This window comes from Ranitomeya variabilis, chromosome 6 (genome assembly GCF_051348905.1).
Source record: "Ranitomeya variabilis isolate aRanVar5 chromosome 6, aRanVar5.hap1, whole genome shotgun sequence".
In the NCBI taxonomy this organism is placed as follows: Eukaryota; Metazoa; Chordata; class Amphibia; order Anura; family Dendrobatidae; genus Ranitomeya; species Ranitomeya variabilis.
In genome coordinates this window covers 556,035,350-556,058,273 of record NC_135237.1, presented here as the reverse complement: position 1 = coordinate 556,058,273, position 22,924 = coordinate 556,035,350, and the positions used below count along the sequence as shown (strand labels likewise).

The 22,924-nt window shown below is 39.4% G+C and overlaps 1 protein-coding gene across 1 annotated transcript in view; it reads left to right on the top strand.

Moving 5' to 3' along the window:
- The window catches only part of FAM135B (family with sequence similarity 135 member B), a 289,887-nt gene that overhangs the window by 203,078 nt on the left and 63,885 nt on the right, over nt 1–22,924 (top strand). The window contains exons 10-12 of the mRNA XM_077271274.1: nt 11,085–11,240; nt 12,802–12,875; nt 16,302–16,456. Coding sequence (XP_077127389.1) covers nt 11,085–11,240; nt 12,802–12,875; nt 16,302–16,456 — 385 coding nt within the window. The remainder of the gene's footprint in view (nt 1–11,084; nt 11,241–12,801; nt 12,876–16,301; nt 16,457–22,924) is intronic.

Sequence of the window (22,924 nt, the reverse complement as noted above, 5' to 3'; positions counted from 1 at the left end):
GAATCGATTTCATTATCTTTCTTAGATATCTATTTCAAATTTGTATTTTTAGCATGACATTTGACCACTTCGGAGGGCAAAGTTTCTCTATGTTCTTGTTTCAGTCACCGTAAGGCCATGATAAAAAAAAGTTTGAGAAGCTCCGCCCAAGAGGAACCAACATGAGCTAAGACCCTGGCATTATAAATACAGATGAGTAAATAAGGCTCATCATCACTTTACAACATATTGATTTTTCTAAGAAAGTGAATGTCTGCCTCTGTCATGTCCAGCCACACGTTCCTCATAAATTATAAAGTAATACCAACTATGGAGTAAAAATAGCCGGTGAGTTGAGCTGTATGCAGTATGTAGAATAGTTATGATCATATCGGTCTTTGATCTCCACCTTCTCCTGCTGGCTCAGCGGCAGCCTCCAGCTGTCCTCAGATCTTACCGAGTCTTTACATACTGTGGATGTGTAGTTGGTCACCCAGCAGCCCCTGTACGACTTCAATAGTTCACACACAGCTGGGCTCCTCTTCCCATTGACTCTCTCATCTCTAATTCAGGCATCGCAGATTATATCGCTCACTTGCTTCTCCTCTCAAAGAGACGTTTACAGATGAAAGGAAACACATAAGCAGATTACTATAGCCAGACCTCTGCCCCCATCCTGCTGGTTTTCCGAAAGCCTTCGGATTTTAGCGCCATCTGTACATTCTGTAGGTTAAATAATTGGGATCATCACTAGTGTCCGTTTCATTAGCATTAATTCCTAGGCTAGAGATTATTAAATTAATATTAAGGTAGTCGAAAAATGGTTGAGGAGCAACCTCTCCTGCCAATAGAGGAGACTTGTAGTGTTAATTAAAGTTTAGAACACTCATTGATATTCCCTCGAGTCCATAACGGGGGTCAATTTGAATTTTTTTTAATTTTTCTGTACAGCTTGTCAAAAAATCACGGACAGCCAACATTTTTTACCGACACATTGGAAAACCAAAATAAATCATTAAGATTATAGGTGAATATGTCCGTAATTCTGACACAAACTAGTTAGTTGCATTCACTGTAAAATATAAAATTATAATAACTACAGTCATGATAATCTGTAAAAGTTTCTCCAGCTTCAAAAAAAAATTGGAAAAAATTTATGAACATGGGAAAAAAACATCCTACTGTTACTGACGGACCATAAATTTCTGGACGTTTGGAAACCGACTTATTCAGGATCCTAATATTTTGGCCAGAGTAGAAAGTAGATACAAAGAGCAACTCGCTGTGGAGGACCCATCTTCATACATCAAACAGACAACCCATTTATGTGAATGAGCATCGTGCAATACTTCATCTCTCCTGTGATGGCGCTGAATGGATATTGAATACTTAATGGATAGGTTTCCCTACAGATCACTAGTGCTGATCACAGCAGGGTGACATTGCATGGTTAATCCATTGTTAACCAGTTATTAATGTTTGAAGCTGAGAGCCCCTTTAAGACGACCATATAGGATCATAATAAATATATATATATATATTGTGGAAGACATTACATATATAGTTATGACCGAAAGTCTTGGCACCCTTCAAATAGTTCCATACAATTATTGTAATTGCACATGTTTTGTTATACACATCTTTATTTCCCTTGTGTGCATTGGAAGAACACAACAAAATTACAGAAAAAAGCAAATTGGACATGATATCACACAAAACCTCAAAAATGGCCAGGACAAAATTGTTGACACTTTTCCAAAATTTTAGGAAAATAACTTTGTTTAAACAGGATTTTGTCACAATAATCACAGTTCACTTCTTTCCCCTCTCTGCACAGATAACAGATCATGCCCCAAACTATCTCCCATATTGGTGATACGTTCCGTTTTTCATGACATTGTAGTCACTACTAGTCAGCAGAATTTTCCCAATCTAAGTATATTTTCATCTGCAATTTATTAACGATGATTTTTCTTGCTTATTTTACACCATAAATTACTGCCCCCATTGGGGCTCAAAATCTAAATTCCTTGGAGTTTGGGAGGAAACCAGAGAACCCCCAAAAAACCACATCGGGAGAACATACAAACTACTTTAGAATGTTGACTTTTTTGGGATTTGAACCCATAACCCCAGCGGTGCAAAGCAGCAGTACTAACCACTGAGCAACCGTGCTACCCATAGAAGTATTTTTAGTGAATGTTTCCCAGCATGGCCAGGGCCAGATAGTTTACATTAAAGGGAATCTGTCAGCAGGTTTTTGCTACCTCATCTGAGAGCAGCATAATGTAGGTAAAGAGAAGCTGGATCCAACGATGTATCACTGAGATTACTGGGTGCAGCAGTTGTGACACAATCAGAGCTTTTAGATTTAGAATGAAGCAGAGGAGAGAAAGCTAACCCCGCCCACACCAGGTGCTCTGTGTACAAAGTCCATAGACAGTGAGCTGCTTATCACAGGAAGGGGCGTTACCGCACTAGTGTAGCCCAGCAATGTTAATCTCTTAGTGATAAAACCTTCACAGTTAGTAAACAACAGCACGCACTTTGACAAGTGACACATCCCTGAATTCTGTGCTTCAGCCTCTATCTCCTTATGTCTTCAGATTACATAGCAAAAACCTGCTGACAGATTCCCTTTAAGGGGATGTTGCCAAAAATCAATTACTACATTTGAAATTGCATCATGTTTGTTCTTTTAGAATAGAATGTTGCAGAATTTTGCCGACTTCTTTCCTCAGATTATATAGCTTGACATTCACCGACAATATATAATCTATGTCTCTATCCCATGTAACATCATTAGAATGTCAGCTGGTATGATTGCATGTACCGACTCTAGTCGAATCCCCTGAACTGGTTACAGAGATTTGAAAAGACCATAAGAGACTTGTAAAAATTTGAGGAGTTTTTCGTAAAAAGGATAACAGCGCCACTCTTGTGCATGGGCTATGTTGGTACTGCAGCTTAGCACCGTTCCCTTGAATACTTGCATTCCAACATTAGAAATGGCACAGAAAAGATTTTTCTTAACCCTGGAAAACCATTTTAAGCCACCTTCACAAGTCCTTATAATATTGGTACTTGGGATCACTTGATCTTAAAGTTATCTGCGTAAGTGAAGCGGTAGTGAGCATGTGCGACCACCACTCCTATAGAATGTGAAAGATCGCACATGCACGAAAGTACCAAATATATATTTTATTTTATTTTTTTGCTGTTCAAAACATAAAAGATTTGGCCACAATAAGCTTTTTACTTTTTTCAATAGAGATATCTCGCGGCAATACCTTGTTCTTGGGAGTTCGCTTGACCATAAAGCAACAATTCCATTATTTTTTGTATATTTTTTTTTCACAGTGTTCATTGTTTGGATTTTTAATAAATCTAGCTATTTTCAATATTTTTAGGGGACTTGAACATGTGATCACTTGATCGCCAATGATAGCTGTAGCAGATCAGTATTGAGCATGTGCAACCATCGCTCATGTAGACAGGGAGTAGACCAGCGGCTGCACATGCTCACTGCAGCTTCACTCACGCAGAGGACATTGGGATTTCGATTCCTGTAAATAATGCGGCCAATGATCATATATTTATCACTTATCCTAAGGAGAGCAGATTTAGGGTATTTGTGGAACATCCTTGTAACTGCCTTACATGGATTATTTTGGGTAGTTACGTACATTTTTCTTACATTTTTTTTTATTATAAAGACCCAAAAAAAACCTCAACCCATCTTTAATTTTTTTTGATAATCTAGGACCTAAGGAGTAATTTTTGAAAAACATTAATGGTGAAATGTGGCAATCACCTATATTGCTGGAGTATGCCAATGCTGGCCAGGACTATTAGCCCATCAGTGGCCACTACAGGGTGGACATATAAAATTACTTGGCTTTATACAGTGGATTTCCATGCTTGCTTTTTATCCCTTTCACGCTCTTTGACAGATATAGGCATTATGCAATGTGTCAGGGACTCCGGAGAAGACTCGAAAGCAGAGACCGTGCTATAGAGGGCAGATGCCAACTATATTATTTAGCAGTGATCAATGTGTTGTTGTTAACCCCTTAAATGCCACTGACAGTGGCATTTAAATGCCTCAATCCGACTCGGACATTAGTTTGGGCAACAATGATCATCTTGCAATCTCAGGGATGGATGGGTTGCGATGATATCCGGGGGGCCGGCTGAACACCCCTGTGCCTGTAATGTGTTCTCTCCTGTATCGTCCAATCCGTAACTGGGCATCATAGGAACGTGTCATTTTTACTATATATAATGATATTGCGGTATTGGAGTATTTAGTACAAGTGATCAGGCGATCACAGGTTCAAGTTTTCTAACTTAACTAAGAAAAACAGTAAAATAAAAAAATATATATGTACAGTATATAAATGTGTTTAATGTAATATGATTATATGATAATATAATGAGAAAAAAAGAAAATAACCATATTTGATATCAGCGTGTCCTAAAATGTCCGATCTATCAAAATATAAAATTAATTAATTCGATCGATAAATGCTGTAAAAAAACAAAAAAAAAATCAAAACCCTAACAAGGCTCCACACAGCTCAATGGATGGTAGACTAAAAAAGTGACTGGTCGCGAAAAATGGCGACACAAGCCAAATTATTATTATTTTAATTAGTTATTTTTAAGCCAATACATGTTTAGTATCGCCGTGATCATTCTGACCTGGATAATTAAAATGAAAATGCAGAAAAATGCAAGTGTCCTAATAGGGTGTATGTAGTCGCCTTGCTCCAAAATTTTAATCATTCAAGTAAATCGATAGTCTAAGCTGAGATGTCAGAAATAAAGTCTCATCTCATCTGAAAGCAATAATCGGAGCGATATCATAGGGAGCGATTTCTGTAGGTTTGTACCTCCCAGAATTACTAGCGGTACCGTTATAAATTACTTTTGCATTAATCCTCATTGGACCATAAGGCCGGGGTCACACCTAATGTTTCAAAATACGGTCCGTTTTTTAAGGACGAAATATGCAGAAAAGTTCCTGAACAGCATGGCCAGGGCCAGATAGCTTACATTAAAGGGAATCTGTCAGCAGGTTTTTGCTACCTCATCTGAGAGCAGCATAATGTAGGTAAAGAGAAGCTGGATCCAACGATGTATCACTGAGATTACTGGGTGCAGCAGTTGTGACACAATCAGAGCTTTTAGATTTAGAATGAAGCAGAGGAGAGAAAGCTAACCCCGCCCACACCAGGTTCTCTGTGTACAAAGTCCATAGACACTGATCTGCTTATCACAGGAAGGGGCGTTACCGCACTAGTGTAGTCCAGCATTATTAAACTCTTAGTGGTGAATTCTTCACAGTTAGTAAACAACAGCACGTGAGGATGCGATTTTTTCTCCAAAAATTATCCGTGTGTCATCCGTATGGCATCCGTACGGCGAGATTTTCTTGCCAGCTTGCATAATGGACATAGAATGGATCCATGGGCTCAATTATTCGTGAAATCATATATACAGTCTATATATATATATATATATATATATATATATATATATATATATATATATATATATATATATATATATATATATATATATATTTCATACAGAGTTAGATAGCAGAAAAGCCAGCAATTCAATTGTCGGCTTTTGCTATCTCCTTCCCAAACCCGACAGGATATAAGACATGGTTTACATACAGTAAACCATTTCATATCCCTTATTTTTTTTACGTTTTCCTCACTAATGATGTTAGTAGTGTCTGTGTGCAAAATTTGGGAGCTCTAAGTGCCAGAATAGGCGCATCTTCCAGATGTGCCTTTTCTGGGGTGGCTGGGGGCAGATGTTTTTAGCCAGGGGGGGCAATAAGCATGGTTCCTCTCTAGGCTATTAATATCTGCCCTCAGTCACTCTTGCGGAGAAAATTGCGTGGGAGCCCAGGCCAGTTTTTTCCGTGATTTAACCCTTTATTTTAACATCTAGAGCTCCCAAATTTTGCACATACACACTACTAACATTAGTAGTGTGGAATATGTAAAAAAATAAGGGATATGAAATGGTTTATTGTATGTAAACCATGTCTCATATCATGTCGGGTTTGGGAAGGAGAATTGAATTACCGGCTTTTAAGCTACCAAAGCTCTGTATTAAATATAAATATATATATATGTGTGTCACTGACATATATATATATATATATATACTAGATGGTGGCCCGAATCTAACGCATCGGGTATTCTAGAATATGTATGTAGTTTATTTATGAAGATTTAAGAATAGTGCATACACAGGATTTTCTGGGTAAAATATATACATTATCATAAAATTTTATTGCTCATGGAACGTAATGCATTTGAACAATCAGTGAAGCGGTGTTTAAATCCTGCGCCAATTCGTGGCCGGACTGCGCCTGTCGCTGATTGGTCGCAGGCAGCTGGCGCAACCAATCAGCGATGTGGGATTTCCGTTACAGACAGACAGAATTAGAAGATTATATCGTAGACACCTATACTATGTGTAGACATTTATTTGATCTATTCTATTGTAACCTGTCAGTGTGATTTTACTGTACACCGCGCTGAATTGCCGGCTTTTCTATAGACCACCGCTGCGTATTTCTCACAAGTCACACTGATGGTCCGTGTGTAATCCGTGTTTTTCTCACCCCCATAGACTTTCATTGGCAGATTTTTTGCACAATACGCTGACAAACGCAGTATGCTGCGATTTTCTACGCCTGTAAAATATAGCCGAGAAATAGACAGGAGCTGCCCCATAGAGAAACATTGGTCAGTGTGTTTTTGCGCCTCTCGCTTGTCCGTATTCCTCTCTAGTGTGACCCCGGCCTTACTGGTGTAGAAACGTCTCACCCGATGTGTCACGAGGACCTTGAGCGTTGCCTTCTTACTGATAGTCATGCATCGCCATCTAGTGGCCTCTTCAGATATTACTGCGGATCCACATCGGGACCATCAGTGATTGGCGTACATTTTTAAATAATAAAGAAGTAAAACTCTCCAGCAGAACTTAACCCTTTCCAGTCTAACAGTTTATTGGCTTTTGCTTCGTTCATCAAAGTCTTCCAAGAGCCTTAACTTTATTTTTTATTTTTTTATTTTTGCCATCAAGGTCTCACATTTGTAATTTTCAACAGCATCATTTAATTTACCATGCCAGAAAATAGAGAAACAATCCTTTATAGAGCAGAATGGAAAAAAAACAACTAAAATTGCACCGCCGTTGATCAGGTTTTGTCTTTACGACATTCACAGCGCGGAAAAAAAATGACCGGGTAACTTTATGCTGGGGTTTAGTGTCAAATGACATCAAAACCACATTTGTTTTAAAATGTATGTATTGTTTTTTTATGTATTTTTATTTATTTATTGTTTTTATTCTTGATTAATTGTAAATGAAATAATTGTCTTTACTCATTATAAAGAATAAAAAAGAGAGACTTTTCAAGAAATAAAAATTTGATCACAGCTACTTTTTTACGTTTTTTTATCCTGGAGCCATTAGGAATGATTATTTTCTGGCATTAGTATTTTTTGTACAGTCAACGTGAAAAAAAACAGCAATTTTTGTTTGTGTTTACTGTGTGGCATAAATGATAATATTTATTCGTTTATACTATTATGGACATGGCAATATCAAATATGTTAATTTTTTAATTTTTTTTTCTATTTACAAAATTTTCCAATTTTTTTTAAATTAAAAACTTTTTTTTCACATTTTTTTTTTCAATTTACAAAATTTTCCAATTTTTTTAAATTAAAAACTATTTTTTTCACATTTTTTTTTACTCCTCCTAGTGGTTTTAAGCTTGCAATCAACTGATCGCTGGTACACTGCACATACAGCAATAGTGAAAATATATTGTTCTTTGAGTGATCTCCTATTAAGACCCTATTAATCTTTGTGGTGTGACACATGGACCCTCTAGCCGCCTAGACACTGTCGCTGATGCCTGCCATATATATCTAAGGGCCAGAAAAAGTAAAAGTTAAAGAAGTTGATTCATCATTTGTGGGACTTTTAAGTCACTTTTCTTTTTTGATTTGTCGTTTCCACTGGTTTCGGGTTTTTTTGATCCAATTTCATCAAAATGGCGCACTTGAATCATGAATTTTGGGCAAAGAACAAAATTTGTCGTCTTTTTTTTTGCCTTTTACTGGTTTTGCCACTTTTTAGATAGAAAAGTCACACGTTTCACATAATATCACATAAAAACGGCAAAATAATTGGCATACAGAAAATCATTCCGGGGATATTGCAATAGAAATGTATTAAATTTGTCGACTTTAAAAAAAAAAAAAAGTTGCATTTCATGAATCCATCTAACACATCTGGAAAAGTCACAAAGATAAAAAAAAAATCCTAAAACTAATTAAGCCACACTAAGACAACTTAAAAAAAATTGGCATATTGTTTGATGAATTTGTGGCAAAACAAAAATTCACTAATTAAGAAAGATTCACATCAAAATGCAATGATTAACTGAGCCCTATGTGATATGGGTGCTTCTCACAAAATTAGAATATCATCAAAAAAGTAATTTATTTCAGTTTTTCAATACAAAAATTCTTGGATACAGCACTCTGTGAACAGTCGGCTTCTTTAGCAATGATCTTTTGTGGCTTCCCCTCCTTGTGGAGTGTTTCAGTGACTGCCTTCTGGACATCTATCATTCAGCAGTCTTCCCCATGATTGTGGAGCTACTGAAAAAGACTAAAGGACCTTTTTAAACACTTAGGAGCCTTCGCAGGTGTTTTTAGTTAATTATTCTAATTTACTGAGATAATGACTTTTGGGTTTTCATTGGCTGTAAGCCATAATCATCAACATTAACAGAAATAAACACCATATAATATATGAGTTTCACTTTTTGTAGAACTTAAATACATTAAGTTTTTTGATGATATTCTGTTCTTGTGAGAAGCACCTGTATAATTGCGGTCACAAATTGCAACATAATTCAACCTATAGTAATGACAATAAATTTAAGTATTGTCAAAAAATATTTATTTAATCATGTGTTAATTTACAATGCCTGAATAAATATTAATTAAAAAATGGTTAAATCATCCATGATTTTTAAGTAGTGAAGGGGATGGTTTAGACATCCCCACCCCCTACGCACGTTTCGCCCCCGCTTCTTCTAGTGAATCACCCTTAGAAGAAGCAGAGGCATGTCTAAGCCATCTTGCTATGAAAAAGATAGCGGCACTCCAAGAATAAGGTGCACAATTAGGGTCGCCAACTAAAGATGATCTTGGCACTCAGGTAGTTGATGTGATTAAAGTAGACTTTAATGCAAGTATTACAGTACAGGTGGAGTATTAAATGAGCACTTCAATGCAGTTCCTTTTTATTTTTATATATAGTATGAAATAATATTGATTCTCTAACACTATGCCCGTTGTAATAACGTTGTGTGTGTATATATACACTCACCGGCCACTTTATTAGGTACACCATGCTAGTAACGGGTTGGACCCCCTTTTGCCTTCAGAACTGCCTCAATTCTTCGTGGCATAGATTCAACAAGGTGCTGGAAGCATTCCTCAGAGATTTTGGTCCATATTGACATGATGGCATCACACAGTTGCCGCAGATTTGTCGGCTGCACATCCCAAAGATGCTCCATACAAGGCAGGATGGATCCATGCTTTCATGTTGTTTACGCCAAATTCTGACCCTACCATCCGAATGTCGCAGCAGAAATCGAGACTCATCAGACCAAGCAAAGTTTTTCCAATCTTCTACTGTCCAATTTCGATGAGCTTGTACAAATTGTAGCCTCAGTTTCCTGTTCTTAGCTGAAAGGAGTGGTACCCGGTGTGGTCTTCTGCTGCTGTAGCCCATTTGCCTCAAAGTTCGACGCACTGTGCGTTCAGAGATGCTCTTAGGCCTACCTTGGTTGTAACGGGTGGCGATTTGAGTCACTGTTGCCTTTCTATCAGCTCGAACCAGTCTGCCCATTCTCCTCTGACCTCTGGCATCAACAAGGCATTTCTGCCCACAGAACTGCCGCTCACTGGATTTTTTTTCTTTTTCGGACCATTCTCTGTAAACCCTAGAGATGGTTGTGCGTGAAAATCCCAGTAGATCAGCAGTTTCTGAAATACTCAGACCAGCCCTTCTGGCACCAACAACCATGCCACGTTCAAAGGCACTCAAATCACCTTTCTTCCCCATACTGATGCTCGGTTTGAACTGCAGGAGATTGTCTTGACCATGTCTACATGCCTAAATGCACTGAGTTGCCGCCATGTGATTGGCTGATTAGAAATTAAGTGTTAACAAGAAGTTGGACAGGTGTACCTAATAAAGTGGCCAGTGAGTGTATATATATATATATATATATATATATATATATATATATATATATATGTATATATATATTTATATATACATAAAAAGAAGGTGACACATAATGTGTCATATTTGTATATCATACTTGAAGATTCTCTGTGACCCCTGGTCTAAGAAATGACTGGGTTTGTGTAGATCCTTGCCCAATAGTGTGAGAGTTGGGGGAGCCCAGAGTTGGGTTGGGGGTGGATAAAATTGTAGACTGTACCACGATATCTGGAAGAGGAACACCTTTAGCTCCAGCGATTTTGTGACTTTTCCATTACATCCATAAACTAATGGGCGGAGAGGTGCAATGGATAAAAGATATATGAGAATGTCAAGCACATAATTGGGCGGTGGGATGAAGACAGAACCACCCATTGGCATCTTTTCTGGCAAAATATTCGGTTCAGTTGTTTGTTTGTTTTTATGCTGATACATTAAGGTCATGTACCATTAATCCTGTGACCAGTTGCTACCATGTAGCCTATTCCCAAGTTGACAGTTAGCCCCAACAGGAGGGGAGATATCTTTCTGTTCATTGTGGATCATTGGGGTCCAACCTCTAGGACTCCCACTGTTTCTGAAGAAGGTAAACTCTCTCAGACTGTAGTGGAATGTCTATTTATATTGCTAATCGAGCAGTCACATAATTTTAAGACCATGGCCTACGTTTGTGTTACATTATCAATAAAACGTAACGTCCTACTTTGCCGTGTTATTGTACAATCGGTAATATCTTATATTGCCTCTTGTAGATGCTGGACAATCCTGACCTGATAACGGAGCAGATCAGCAAGGATTTAGCTTGGGTTTGTTCTCAGCTTTTGGTGACATGGACCAAATTTTTGGAAATTGTGACGCTTCATCCAGATGTGACCACCTACCTCACACAAGAACATCACACCTTACGGGTCAGTAAGAGCTTCATAAATTACTTGAAGGGTTGTGGCCAAGTATGGTATCTTAGAGAACCGTAATGGAGTCATATTTTACCTTCCATGTGATCGCCGCAGGTTTCCAGCCAGTTTCATCAGACCTAAAACATCTATGTAATGATGTATACAAATTATAGTGCTCAATCTGGTGACAGATCCACTGTAAAACACCTAAGGAGGTGGTCTACTCTCTTCCGCACCGGACAGGGCAGGCGCATGAGACCTGCTCTTTGTGCAATCATTTTGGCAGATATTTGCTGATAAAATTCCAACAATGGCGGCACTTATCTCCTGATGCAGAAGTCAACGGCACTGGAGAACCAATTCAAGTGCTTGTAGACACGAAAATACTAAAGAAAAAAATAGAAAACTGTTTATCCCCCAGATCTGTATCTCCCCTTCTGTCATATTCTGCCATCACATAGCGACCTGAAAGAAGGAAATCAATACAACAAAATTGAAAAAAATTATATTTATCTTACGTAACATGAATATTTCTGTTTACAGTTTTTTTTTGTGCTAAAATTATAGTCCTTAAAGAGAACTTGTCACTGGGTGATACGTGTCGAGTTTTTGCTCTTATTCTATTCCCGCCGTTTCCCTGAGTACTCTGTTTTTGTTTTTAGTTTAATCCTCCATATGATTACAGAGATGTAGGCCTTTTTTAGGCAGTGTATATTTTTATTGTTCTAACAATTGGGCGTGGCTTACAGGATCCTCTAGGGTGTGTCTTTAAGCAGCTCTGCATTTTCTCCTCATGAGGTATATCCACTTGGTAACGACCCAAAAAATTAACAAGAAATAAAAAAAGATCTTATCTCTCAAACCATATGGTGGATTAGAAAAAACCCCACAAACCAATATACTGAGGGGAGCAGTAAGAATAAAAAAAAAGTGAAAAACTGGCCACTTTTTCACTAGTGACAGGTTATATTTTGCAGCCAGTGATCTTTCCCAGCTCCTCATACATAGAGCCCTTCATCTATTGTATATGGGGGCCTTTACCGGAAAATATGGGCACAGGTCAGTGTTGGGCGGGGTTGACAAAGGCCCACCAGTAAGATTGACTATCAGTGCCCAGTGTTCAGCTAAATGTAAAAATAACCTGACCCTAGTACACAAATTAACTTTTGCTTCTATGTAATATTAATTTAGTTAATTAATGATTGGAATATACTTTTTTTTTTAGCAAATTGTGAATCGAGTGTAATATCACTGCTCATTGGCACTCACTGACGGGGGCCTACCGGAGAATTCTCCTCTTCCCCTGGCACTCACTGACGGGGGCCTACCGGAGAATTCTCCTCTTCCCCTACCTGCCAGTCCGAGCCTGTGTCAAGTGGCTTATTATCTGGTTGTGACAGTATAAATTTCCTAAATTTTATGTTTAGTTGTACATTTGCTTCAAGAATGATCATGTTGCGGTGCCCCCTAGTAATCATACAGGTTTAGTAGAGTTAAGCTAGCGTCACCTTCGTCTCTGTGCAACTGATTCCAGACATATATTTCTCTACATGCTTTTTTGCAATTCTCACAGGTCAGAAGATTTTCTGAAGCATTTTTCTACACTGAACATGAAAAATCCGCAGCTCTCACGCTTCAAGAAAACCTGTAAGTAGATTAGTACATATAATGTACAGTATACGATGAGTATAATAATGGGTGGTGGACCCCTCACTTGCAAAAGTAGGTGAAATATAGGGCTGCATTGTCCTGCGTAGACCTCCTGAGCCTCCATCTACAATTTCCACCCTCCTGGATGTAACTACCACCCAGAACTTTAAATTTGTCAAAGGCCACTGTCAATAGTAACAGTTGCGTGTAAAGAATTTGACTCCCATTGTCAACCCATCGACTCTCCAGCTATTCAATCAGGTGCTGATGGGTTGATGGGTCTATGGCAACTGGAGACCTAACAATGGCCTCCCGATCTGCAAACACAACAACCTATCAGTTCCAGCTAAAGGCAAGGTCTAGTAGGCTACTTTTCAATCAATCACTAACTTTATGAGATAATGCACTGGACTACATAAGTAGTGCAATGTATTTTCAATGCAATTATCCCCTTCACACCATGGCCATGTTCCGCCTTTGCCATTTCATTTTTTTGTTCCGCTTCTTCCCAGAGCTATAACTTATTTACTTTTCCATCAATATTGCCATGTAAGGGCTTGTATTTTGTGGGAAGGAGTTTTAGTTTTAAACAACAGTATTGATTTTTACCATATAACGTACCGGAAAACAGGAAAAACCAAAAAAAAAATCCAAGTGCGGTGAAATTGAAAAATAAAGTACAATTCCGCAATGGTTTTGTTTTTTTTTTATTTACCAATGTTAAGTATATGGTAAAACTGACCTGCCATTTTGATTTTCAAGGTCAGTGTGAGTATGCAGATACCAAACATGTCTAGGTTATTTTTTACTTAAGTGGTGAAAAATAATTCAAAAATTTGTATGAAAAAAAAGTTTTTGGTATTTGCTGTCATTTTCCGAGGCCCGTAGAGTCTTCATTTTTCTGGATCTGGGGCTGGGTGAGGGCTTATTCTTTGTGTCCTGAGCTGACATTGTTACTGATACCATTTTAGGGTAGATACGATATTTCAATTGCCTCTTACTGCATTTTATTGCAATGTTGCGCGGTCTAAAAAAACGTAATTCTGGAGTTTCAATTTTTTTCCTCATTATGCCATTTCACAATCTGATTACAGTAATTTATTATTATTATTTACATTTTGATCGATCGGACATTTATGAACGCGGCAATCCCAAATATGTGTATTTTTGTTAAGTTATTTTATTTTCAATGGGAGTGATTTAAACTTTTGTGTTTTATTTTAATTTTTTTAAAACATTTTTTCACTTTTTACTTTGTTCAATAATCCCCTGAGGATATGCTTTCAACATATTCGTAACGACCAATGTAATTAAACCATATCATTATTGATCCTGCATCATGAACACGTAACAAGAAATAGGAAAACCTTTTGATTGATTTGCTGTTTTTGTTCATCCCTTCTTGCAAAAAAATGATCAAAACGTCATACCGTATGTATCCCACATTAAATAAAAGCTACAGCTGACTGCGTGAAATAAAGTTAACATGGTGAACTCTGGAGAAATCGTAATTAAAAAGCAATTGTGGATGTGTTGTTTTTTGTTCAACCATCATAGCAAAAAGTGAAATAAAATGTAATCAAAAATCACGTGGCCAAAAAAGGAAGCAGCAAAAACTATTTACAGAAAAATAAAATATTCTGGCAACCGAAACAAGAGACAATTTTTGTGCAAAAGTAGCAAAAGTGGAAAAAAATAAAAAAAATGTGGTGCCATCATATTAGTAAATGACTAATAAAATAAACAGAACATGTCAATTATGCCTGAAGGTGAATGGTATTTACAAAATATATGAAAAATTTAGATTTTCTCATTTTCTGGCTCATTTCGTTTGACAAAAATTATATTGAAAAGTGATATAAAAAACATTAGCAGTGAAACTATAGCAGAGTTGTAACTCTAAAAATAAGCCCCCGTAAAGCTCTGCTGATGGAAAAATATAAAACTTTTGGCTCTCGGAATATGATAGCACAAAATGAAATAGATAGTTTTTCCAAACTATATATTTATTGTAAATTGATAAGAAAACAATTACTTCTTAAATTTTGTAACACCTTAATCGTACTGAGCCACAGGATAAAGTATGTGACATGGTGAATAGTGTCAAGTTTACTATGTTGAAAAAACTGTGGTAGAATTGATGTTTTGTTTTTATTCTTCCCCCCAAAAAAAGTGAATAAAAGTTTTCCGAAATGTTACATGTAATCCAAAATGATGCCAATGACAAATAGAACTCATTCCACAAAGACAAGCCCTTATCGATTGAATAGTAAAAAAGTTATGGCTCCTGAAATGCGAACAAAAAAGTGACCAAACTAATAAAGGTTCGTCATAAAAAAAACAAAAATGGCCAAGGCAGGAAGGGTCAAGGAGCTTCAATTTTTCTGTGCAGATAATTAAAGGATCAGATCAACTGATCAACTCTGAAACACTTAGCCGCCTGATTCATCATTGCATTTCCTCCATTTTTTTGGCCCGGATTCTACTCAATTAGTGACTTTCCAATCTATAACAAATTCATCAAATGATTTGTCCAATTTTTCAAATTATTTTTTGTGGTTTAATTTTCTTATTTCACTCACATCAGTGTGGCTTTTCCAGATGTTTTAGACTGATTAACGAAATGTGGTATTTTAAAGATCGACAAAAGAGCTACATAATAAAGTTCACGCCTAGTAATATATTAAAATATATACAGTTTTTATTGGCAGAAAAGACATACATTTAAAAACATTTGAAACCATACAAATAACCCAAGCCCTATTGTTCTACATAATTGAATTGTGCAAAATAAGCAATGTGCTCCATGATCAATTGTAACCAAAAGCTTTCGATATATTGAGTGTATTATACTAATGGTACATCTAATCCCAATGATTCGAATAGAGCTATGCCCAAACTAGATCCACGATAGCTATAAGCACCATGTCTGATGGTGTTATGTAACACAAATATCATGGGTTATGTCATGAATACACATGAAATATAATTTAAACAGCTCCCTCAAAAATTTCAATATTGGTCCATGACCCAAACAAATAAACCAAATTTCTCCAAACTGATCATTTAATAAGAGGCAAAGCCAGAGACATAAGATGGTAAAAGCCTATGGAAGAGAATTTTGGCCCTTATTAAGATGCAGTGAGCATGGCAAAGATGGGCTGATAAAGTAGCTTTTGTGTGTCTATCGGCACTGGAAGAAAAGAGGACACTCAGGCTGCAAAGAAAGGGCACATGGAACAATAAAGTGTGATAAAGCCTGTGGAATATGGTGTCAGCCCTTAATGAGTTACCGGGAGCATGGCAAAGATGGGCTGAGCAAAAACAATGGATTTACCTACTGGCACCTGGAATGTTAAAGGTCCTCAGGCAGCAAGAAATTGGACAACCCTTGTAATTTCACTATTATTTTACTCTTTCTAGGATTCAAAGTCACGGTAACTTGTCAGCCGATGTCAGGAGTTCAGAGTACTTCACCAGCATGCCTCCTCTACCTGTCGAAAATCTGGACATCGATGGAGACTGGAACTCACTCCCTATCATCTTTGAAGACAGATACGTGGAAAACCCCCAAAAAGGCAATTTTATGTTCATTTTTTTCCATCTTAGATTATTTTGAACATTGATGGAACCCAAATACTTATAGCTCTTTTAATAATACCAATGGAGAAATATAGCCTAATGCAAGATATTTTTTTCTGTGCAAAGAACTGTAGGTCCATATTATGTATCCTTGGTAACTGTCATATTATTATGGTCTTCGGGAAGGAAGGGGGTCTCAAACTGTCGCTGCAACTGGGAGCTTAACTATCCCTGTTCCAGGGGTACTCTTGAAAGTAGAAAGGCCTGAGACTCCGACCTTACTGTGCTCCTGTTAAACTCTAATCTGCCCCCAACCAAACCCCCTGAGGCATGGGACAGATATGTAAAGTAAACAAGACACAAAGACAAAACAAGAATAACAGAAAACCTCTATCATACAAAAGCACTAACCAACAATAGGGAGGAGGATAGGGACAGGGAGGGATAAACTAAATGGGGACAAGGACCAGGAGATAAACACACACATACTACAACAAACCACAGATCACTGCTACAGCAACTCCACTCCAACCACTTAGCTTTAGCACACAGCACAGGAAGACAAATCTTTCACCAGCAGTGACAAGAAGGTCTGACCAGTTTTTATAGGAAGAGATAATGACCGGATCAGAAGCAGCTGAAATGGAGCTGCATGTTTCTGACCAGTATAGAAAGAATCATTACCTCTTCAGCAGCAGAAGAAACTAAATCCATTTAATACGGAACATAAATCCTACCATTAGAGTTGAGCGACTTTCATTTTTTTAAGATCGAGTCGGGTTTTGTGAAACCCGATTTTGTCCAGAGTCGAGTCGAGTGCAGTCGGCCGATTATCGCTAAAAGTCGGGGATCGACCGAAACACGAAACCCAATGCAAGTCAATGGGGAAGCATAGTCGGCAGTGAGTGGAGGCCAGGAAAACACCTACAGTGCCCATTTTAATGCCAAAAACATCCATTCTTGTTTCTGAAGCTTGTCAATCTTAATTAACTTTATAATAATAGTTGGGCATAGGGAATTGGGGGTCATTTGGCAAAAGTTGTGGGGGGAGTAGGGCTGGCTCAAGTTTTTCGTGGGCCCAGGAAATGCGGGCTACGTCACGGCGGTGTTGCAGGGAAAGGTAAGTATTTCAACGTTGCAAGTGCTGTGATCCTGAGCAAGCAGGGGGGGCCCACTCGTTCGCATTGGCACTGGCACAGGGCCCCTCAAAGTACAGCGGTGTGTTTGCATGGCGGGGGCGCCTCCCACCAGCAGCGACACTTTTGCGTACTCTGAGGGGCCCTGTGCCAGTGACGTCGCCAACGAGTATGCCCCCCCACCTGATGAAGGAACCTGCACTTTCATCTGCACCTTCCTCTCTGTCCCTGTGTAAGGTGGTATAACATGGGGGAAGGGGAACCTTACTTTCAGCAGGGTCAGATTCTGGCTGTGTAGAGTATAAGGGGAATGTAGTGGTCTAGGTCAATGTACCAGCAGACTCATCTAGCAGTGGCTGGGCAATGGGCAGGATGAGGAGGAAACAGATATAGGGCCAAAGAATAAAGTAGGCTAAATGCAGTTCAAAATTGGTAACAGGACTAAACAGGCGGCATTGCTTTGTTCAGTGGAGTAGCAAACCCAAGAGCAGCAGACACTGTTTCAAGGGCCTAACCACACTAGTAGGCCAAATGCAGTTTAATATCTGATAGTATAGGGCGAAAGCCAGAATGTGGAAGCTCAGCTTTGTTCAGTTGAGGACAACACCAGGCAGGGGCAGACATTCACCTTTAGTAGGCCGGAACAGCCAATTGCATTTTTAAAAATGGTAATTTGGAACTGAAGGTTGAAGCTCAGCTTTATTCAGTTGAGGACAACACCAGGCAGGGGCAGACAGACACCTTTAGTAGGCCGGAACAGCCAATTGCATTTTTAAAAATGGTAATTTGGAACAGAAGGTTGAAGCACAGCTTTGTTCAGTTGAGGACAACACCAGGCAGGGGCAGACAGACACCTTTAGTAGGCCGGAACAGCCAATTGCATTTTTAAAAATGGTAATTTGGAACTGAAGGTTGAAGGTCAGCTTTATTCAGTTGAGGACAACACCAGGCAGGGGCAGACAGACACCTTTAGTAGGCCGGAACAGCCAATGGCATTTTTAAAAATGGTAATTTGGAACAGAAGGTAGAAGCTCAGCTTTATTCAGTTGAGGACAACACCAGGCAGGGGCAGACATTCACCTTTAGTAGGCCGGAACAGCCAATTGCATTTTTAAAAATGGTAATTTGGAACTGAAGGTTGAAGCTCAGCTTTGTTCAGTTGAGGACAACACCAGGCAGGGGCAGACAGACACCTTTAGTAGGCCGGAACAGCCAATTGCATTTTTAAAAATGGTAATTTGGAACAGAAGGTTGAAGCTCAGCTTTATTCAGTTGAGGACAACACCAGGCAGGGGCAGACATTCACCTTTAGTAGGCCGGAACAGCCAATTGCATTTTTAAAAATGGTAATTTGGAACTGAAGGTTGAAGCTCAGCTTTATTCAGTTGAGGACAACACCAGGCAGGGGCAGACAGACACCTTTAGTAGGCCGGAACAGCCAATTGCATTTTTAAAAATGGTAATTTGGAACAGAAGGTTGAAGCACAGCTTTGTTCAGTTGAGGACAACACCAGGCAGGGGCAGACAGACACCTTTAGTAGGCCGGAACAGCCAATTGCATTTTTAAAAATGGTAATTTGGAACTGAAGGTTGAAGGTCAGCTTTATTCAGTTGAGGACAACACCAGGCAGGGGCAGACAGACACCTTTAGTAGGCCGGAACAGCCAATGGCATTTTTAAAAATGGTAATTTGGAACAGAAGGTAGAAGCTCAGCTTTATTCAGTTGAGGACAACACCAGGCAGGGGCAGACATTCACCTTTAGTAGGCCGGAACAGCCAATTGCATTTTTAAAAATGGTAATTTGGAACTGAAGGTTGAAGCTCAGCTTTGTTCAGTTGAGGACAACACCAGGCAGGGGCAGACAGACACCTTTAGTAGGCCGGAACAGCCAATTGCATTTTTAAAAATGGTAATTTGGAACAGAAGGTTGAAGCTCAGCTTTATTCAGTTGAGGACAACACCAGGCAGGGGCAGACATTCACCTTTAGTAGGCCGGAACAGCCAATTGCATTTTTAAAAATGGTAATTTGGAACTGAAGGTTGAAGCTCAGCTTTATTCAGTTGAGGACAACACCAGGCAGGGGCAGACAGACACCTTTAGTAGGCCGGAACAGCCAATTGCATTTTTAAAAATGGTAATTTGGAACTGAAGGTTGAAGCTCAGCTTTATTCAGTTGAGGACAACACCAGGCAGGGGCAGACAGACACCTTTAGTAGGCCAGAACAGCCAATTGCATTTTTAAAAATGGTAATTTGGAACAGAAGGTTGAAGCACAGCTTTGTTCAGTTGAGGACAACACCAGGCAGGGGCAGACAGACACCTTTAGTAGGCCGGAACAGCCAATTGCATTTTTAAAAATGGTAATTTGGAACTGAAGGTTGAAGCTCAGCTTTATTCAGTTGAGGACAACACCAGGCAGGGGCAGACAGACACCTTTAGTAGGCCGGAACAGCCAATTGCATTTTTAAAAATGGTAATTTGGAACAGAAGGTTGAAGCACAGCTTTGTTCAGTTGAGGACAACACCAGGCAGGGGCAGACAGACACCTTTAGTAGGCCGGAACAGCCAATTGCATTTTTAAAAATGGTAATTTGGAACTGAAGGTTGAAGCTCAGCTTTGTTCAGTTGAGGACAACACCAGGCAGGGGCAGACAGACACCTTTAGTAGGCCGGAACAGCCAATTGCATTTTTAAAAATGGTAATTTGGAACAGAAGGTTGAAGCACAGCTTTGTTCAGTTGAGGACAACACCAGGCAGGGGCAGACAGACACCTTTAGTAGGCCGGAACAGCCAATTGCATTTTTAAAAATGGTAATTTGGAACTGAAGGTTGAAGCTCAGCTTTATTCAGTTGAGGACTACACCAGGCAGGGGCAGACAGACACCTTTAGTAGGCCGGAACAGCCAATGGCATTTTTAAAAATGGTAATTTGGAACAGAAGGTTGAAGCACAGCTTTATTCAGTTGCAGCTTCTTGGCAATAATATAAAGAAGACGCGACAGGACAACACTCGGTGGATGCCATATCTGTGTTTTCAATGGAAAAAAACCTTTCAGTTAACTACTTGCAGGAGAAAGTTTTTGTAGCTGGTGGACAATTTTTTTAAAAAAAAGCAGTTAATAAGAGGCAGAAGGTAGAAGCTCAGCTTTATTCAGTTGCAGCTTCTTGGCAATAATATAAAGAAGACGCGACAGGACAACACTCGGTGGATGCCATATCTGTGTTTTCAATGGAAAAAAACCTTTCAGTTAACTACTTGCAGGAGAAAGTTTTTGTAGCTGGTGGCCAATTTTTGTACTGTACCAGTTTTTTGTTGTATGTGTTTTTGTTTTTAATGTTAAAATGTCTGCATTTGATATCTCTCCAGTATTTTCTTTTTTATAAGCAAAATACTGCAGTTTTACATTGGTTACATGGATACACGGGCAGGCAGCTTGGTGGTCAGTGGAGGAGTATTTAAAGTAGGGACCGCAGACAGGCTATCAAAGGCCTAAAATAACAAACAATAGGCTCATGGCAGTTTTACATTGGTTACATGGATACACGGGCAGGCAGCTTGGTGGTCAGTAGAGGAGTATTTAAAGTAGGGACCGCAGACAGGCTATCAAAGGCCTAAAATAACAAACAATAGGCTCATGGCAGTTTTACATCGGTTACATGGATACACAGGCAGCTTGGTGGTCAGTGGAGGAGTATTTAAAGTAGGAATCGCAGACAGGCTATCAAAGGCCTAAAATAACAAACAATAGGCTTATGGCAGTTTTACATCGGTTACATGGATACACGGGCAGGCAGCTTGGTGGTCAGTGGAGGAGTATTTAAAGTAGGGACCGCAGACAGGCTATCAAAGGCCTAAAATAACAAACAATAGGCTCATGGCTGTTTTACATCGGTTACATGGATACACGGGCAGGCAGCTTGGTGGTCAGTGGAGGAGTATTGCAAGGAGTGTCTGTCCCAGTACTCCCAAAATATAAATAGATGTTAATGTCTCGCAAAACAACCAAAAAAAAAAAAAAGTGGCATACTTAGGTACAGGGGTGGGCTCATCTGCTGAGTTTCTGACATAGTAATTTGGCAGTAACTATTTAATGGTGCCAATATAGGACACAGACACAGACTACTTTAAGTTGCATCATAGATGTCTACAAATTTGTATTGTCAGTGCCAGACATTGAATGATGTCAGCGAATAGACTAAGGATTGGTGGAGCTGTGCGACATAATTTTGCACGTGGTAGAGCACAGTTTGAGCTGGGGGAGGGGGGAACTCTCTTGAGGCCGGCGGGACCTCCCCAGGGCCCCTCATGTTACAACTGTGTGTCTGACGTTGAGTGCGCACCACCACCGCCAGAGACACTACATTGTACTATGAGGGACCCAGTAGCAATGCCGTCAACCAAAAGCGAGCACACCCACCTCTTCAGACAAACAGCAGTCTCACGGGTGCTTGCGCCAAGTCGCGATACCACGGCCCCGTGTGGGGAGTTTGGCCATTTAGGGAGGTGTAAACATGTCGTATGCTGTACAATCAGCTGCAGCAAATTAGACATTAGAAAAGTAATTCACAAGCAAGAGCTTTTCATAGGAAAGCTAGGTGTCGGCCGGGCAAGGTGGGGCAAAAGATTTCGAAATCCAGTTGTGGTTCATTTTAATGAATGTTAGATCGTCAACATTTTGGGTAGCCAGACGAGTCCTTTTTTCGGTTAATATTGAACCTGCAGCACTGAATACTCTTTCTGATAGGACACTTGCTGCCGGGCAAGCAAGCTCCTGCAATGCATATTCTGCCAATTCTGGCCAGGTGTCTAATTTTGATGCCCAGTAATCAAATGGGAATGACGGTTGAGGGAGAACATCGATAAGGGATGAAAAATAGTTAGTAACCATACTGGACAAATGTTGTCTCCTGTCACTTTCAATTGATGCAGCAGTACCTGTCCTGTCTGCGGTCATAGCAAAATCACTCCACAACCTGGTCAGAAAACCCCTCTGTCCAACGCCACTTCTGATGTGTGCACCCCTATCACTCCTAGTCTGTTGCCCCCTTGAGCTCGTGTGAGAACGATCACGTGCGCTGTGTGCTGGGAATGCCTGAAGCAAACGGTCAATAAGAGTTGATTGTTTGGTTGCTAATATTAGTTCCAAGTTCTCATGTGGCATAATATTTTGCAATTTGCCTTTATAGCGTGGATCAAGGAGGCAGGCCAACCAGTAATCGTCATCGTTCATCATTTTCGTTATGCGTGTGTCCCTTTTTAGGATACGTAAGGCATAATCCGCCATGTGGGCCAAAGTTCCAGTTGTCAAATCTCCGGTTGTGAT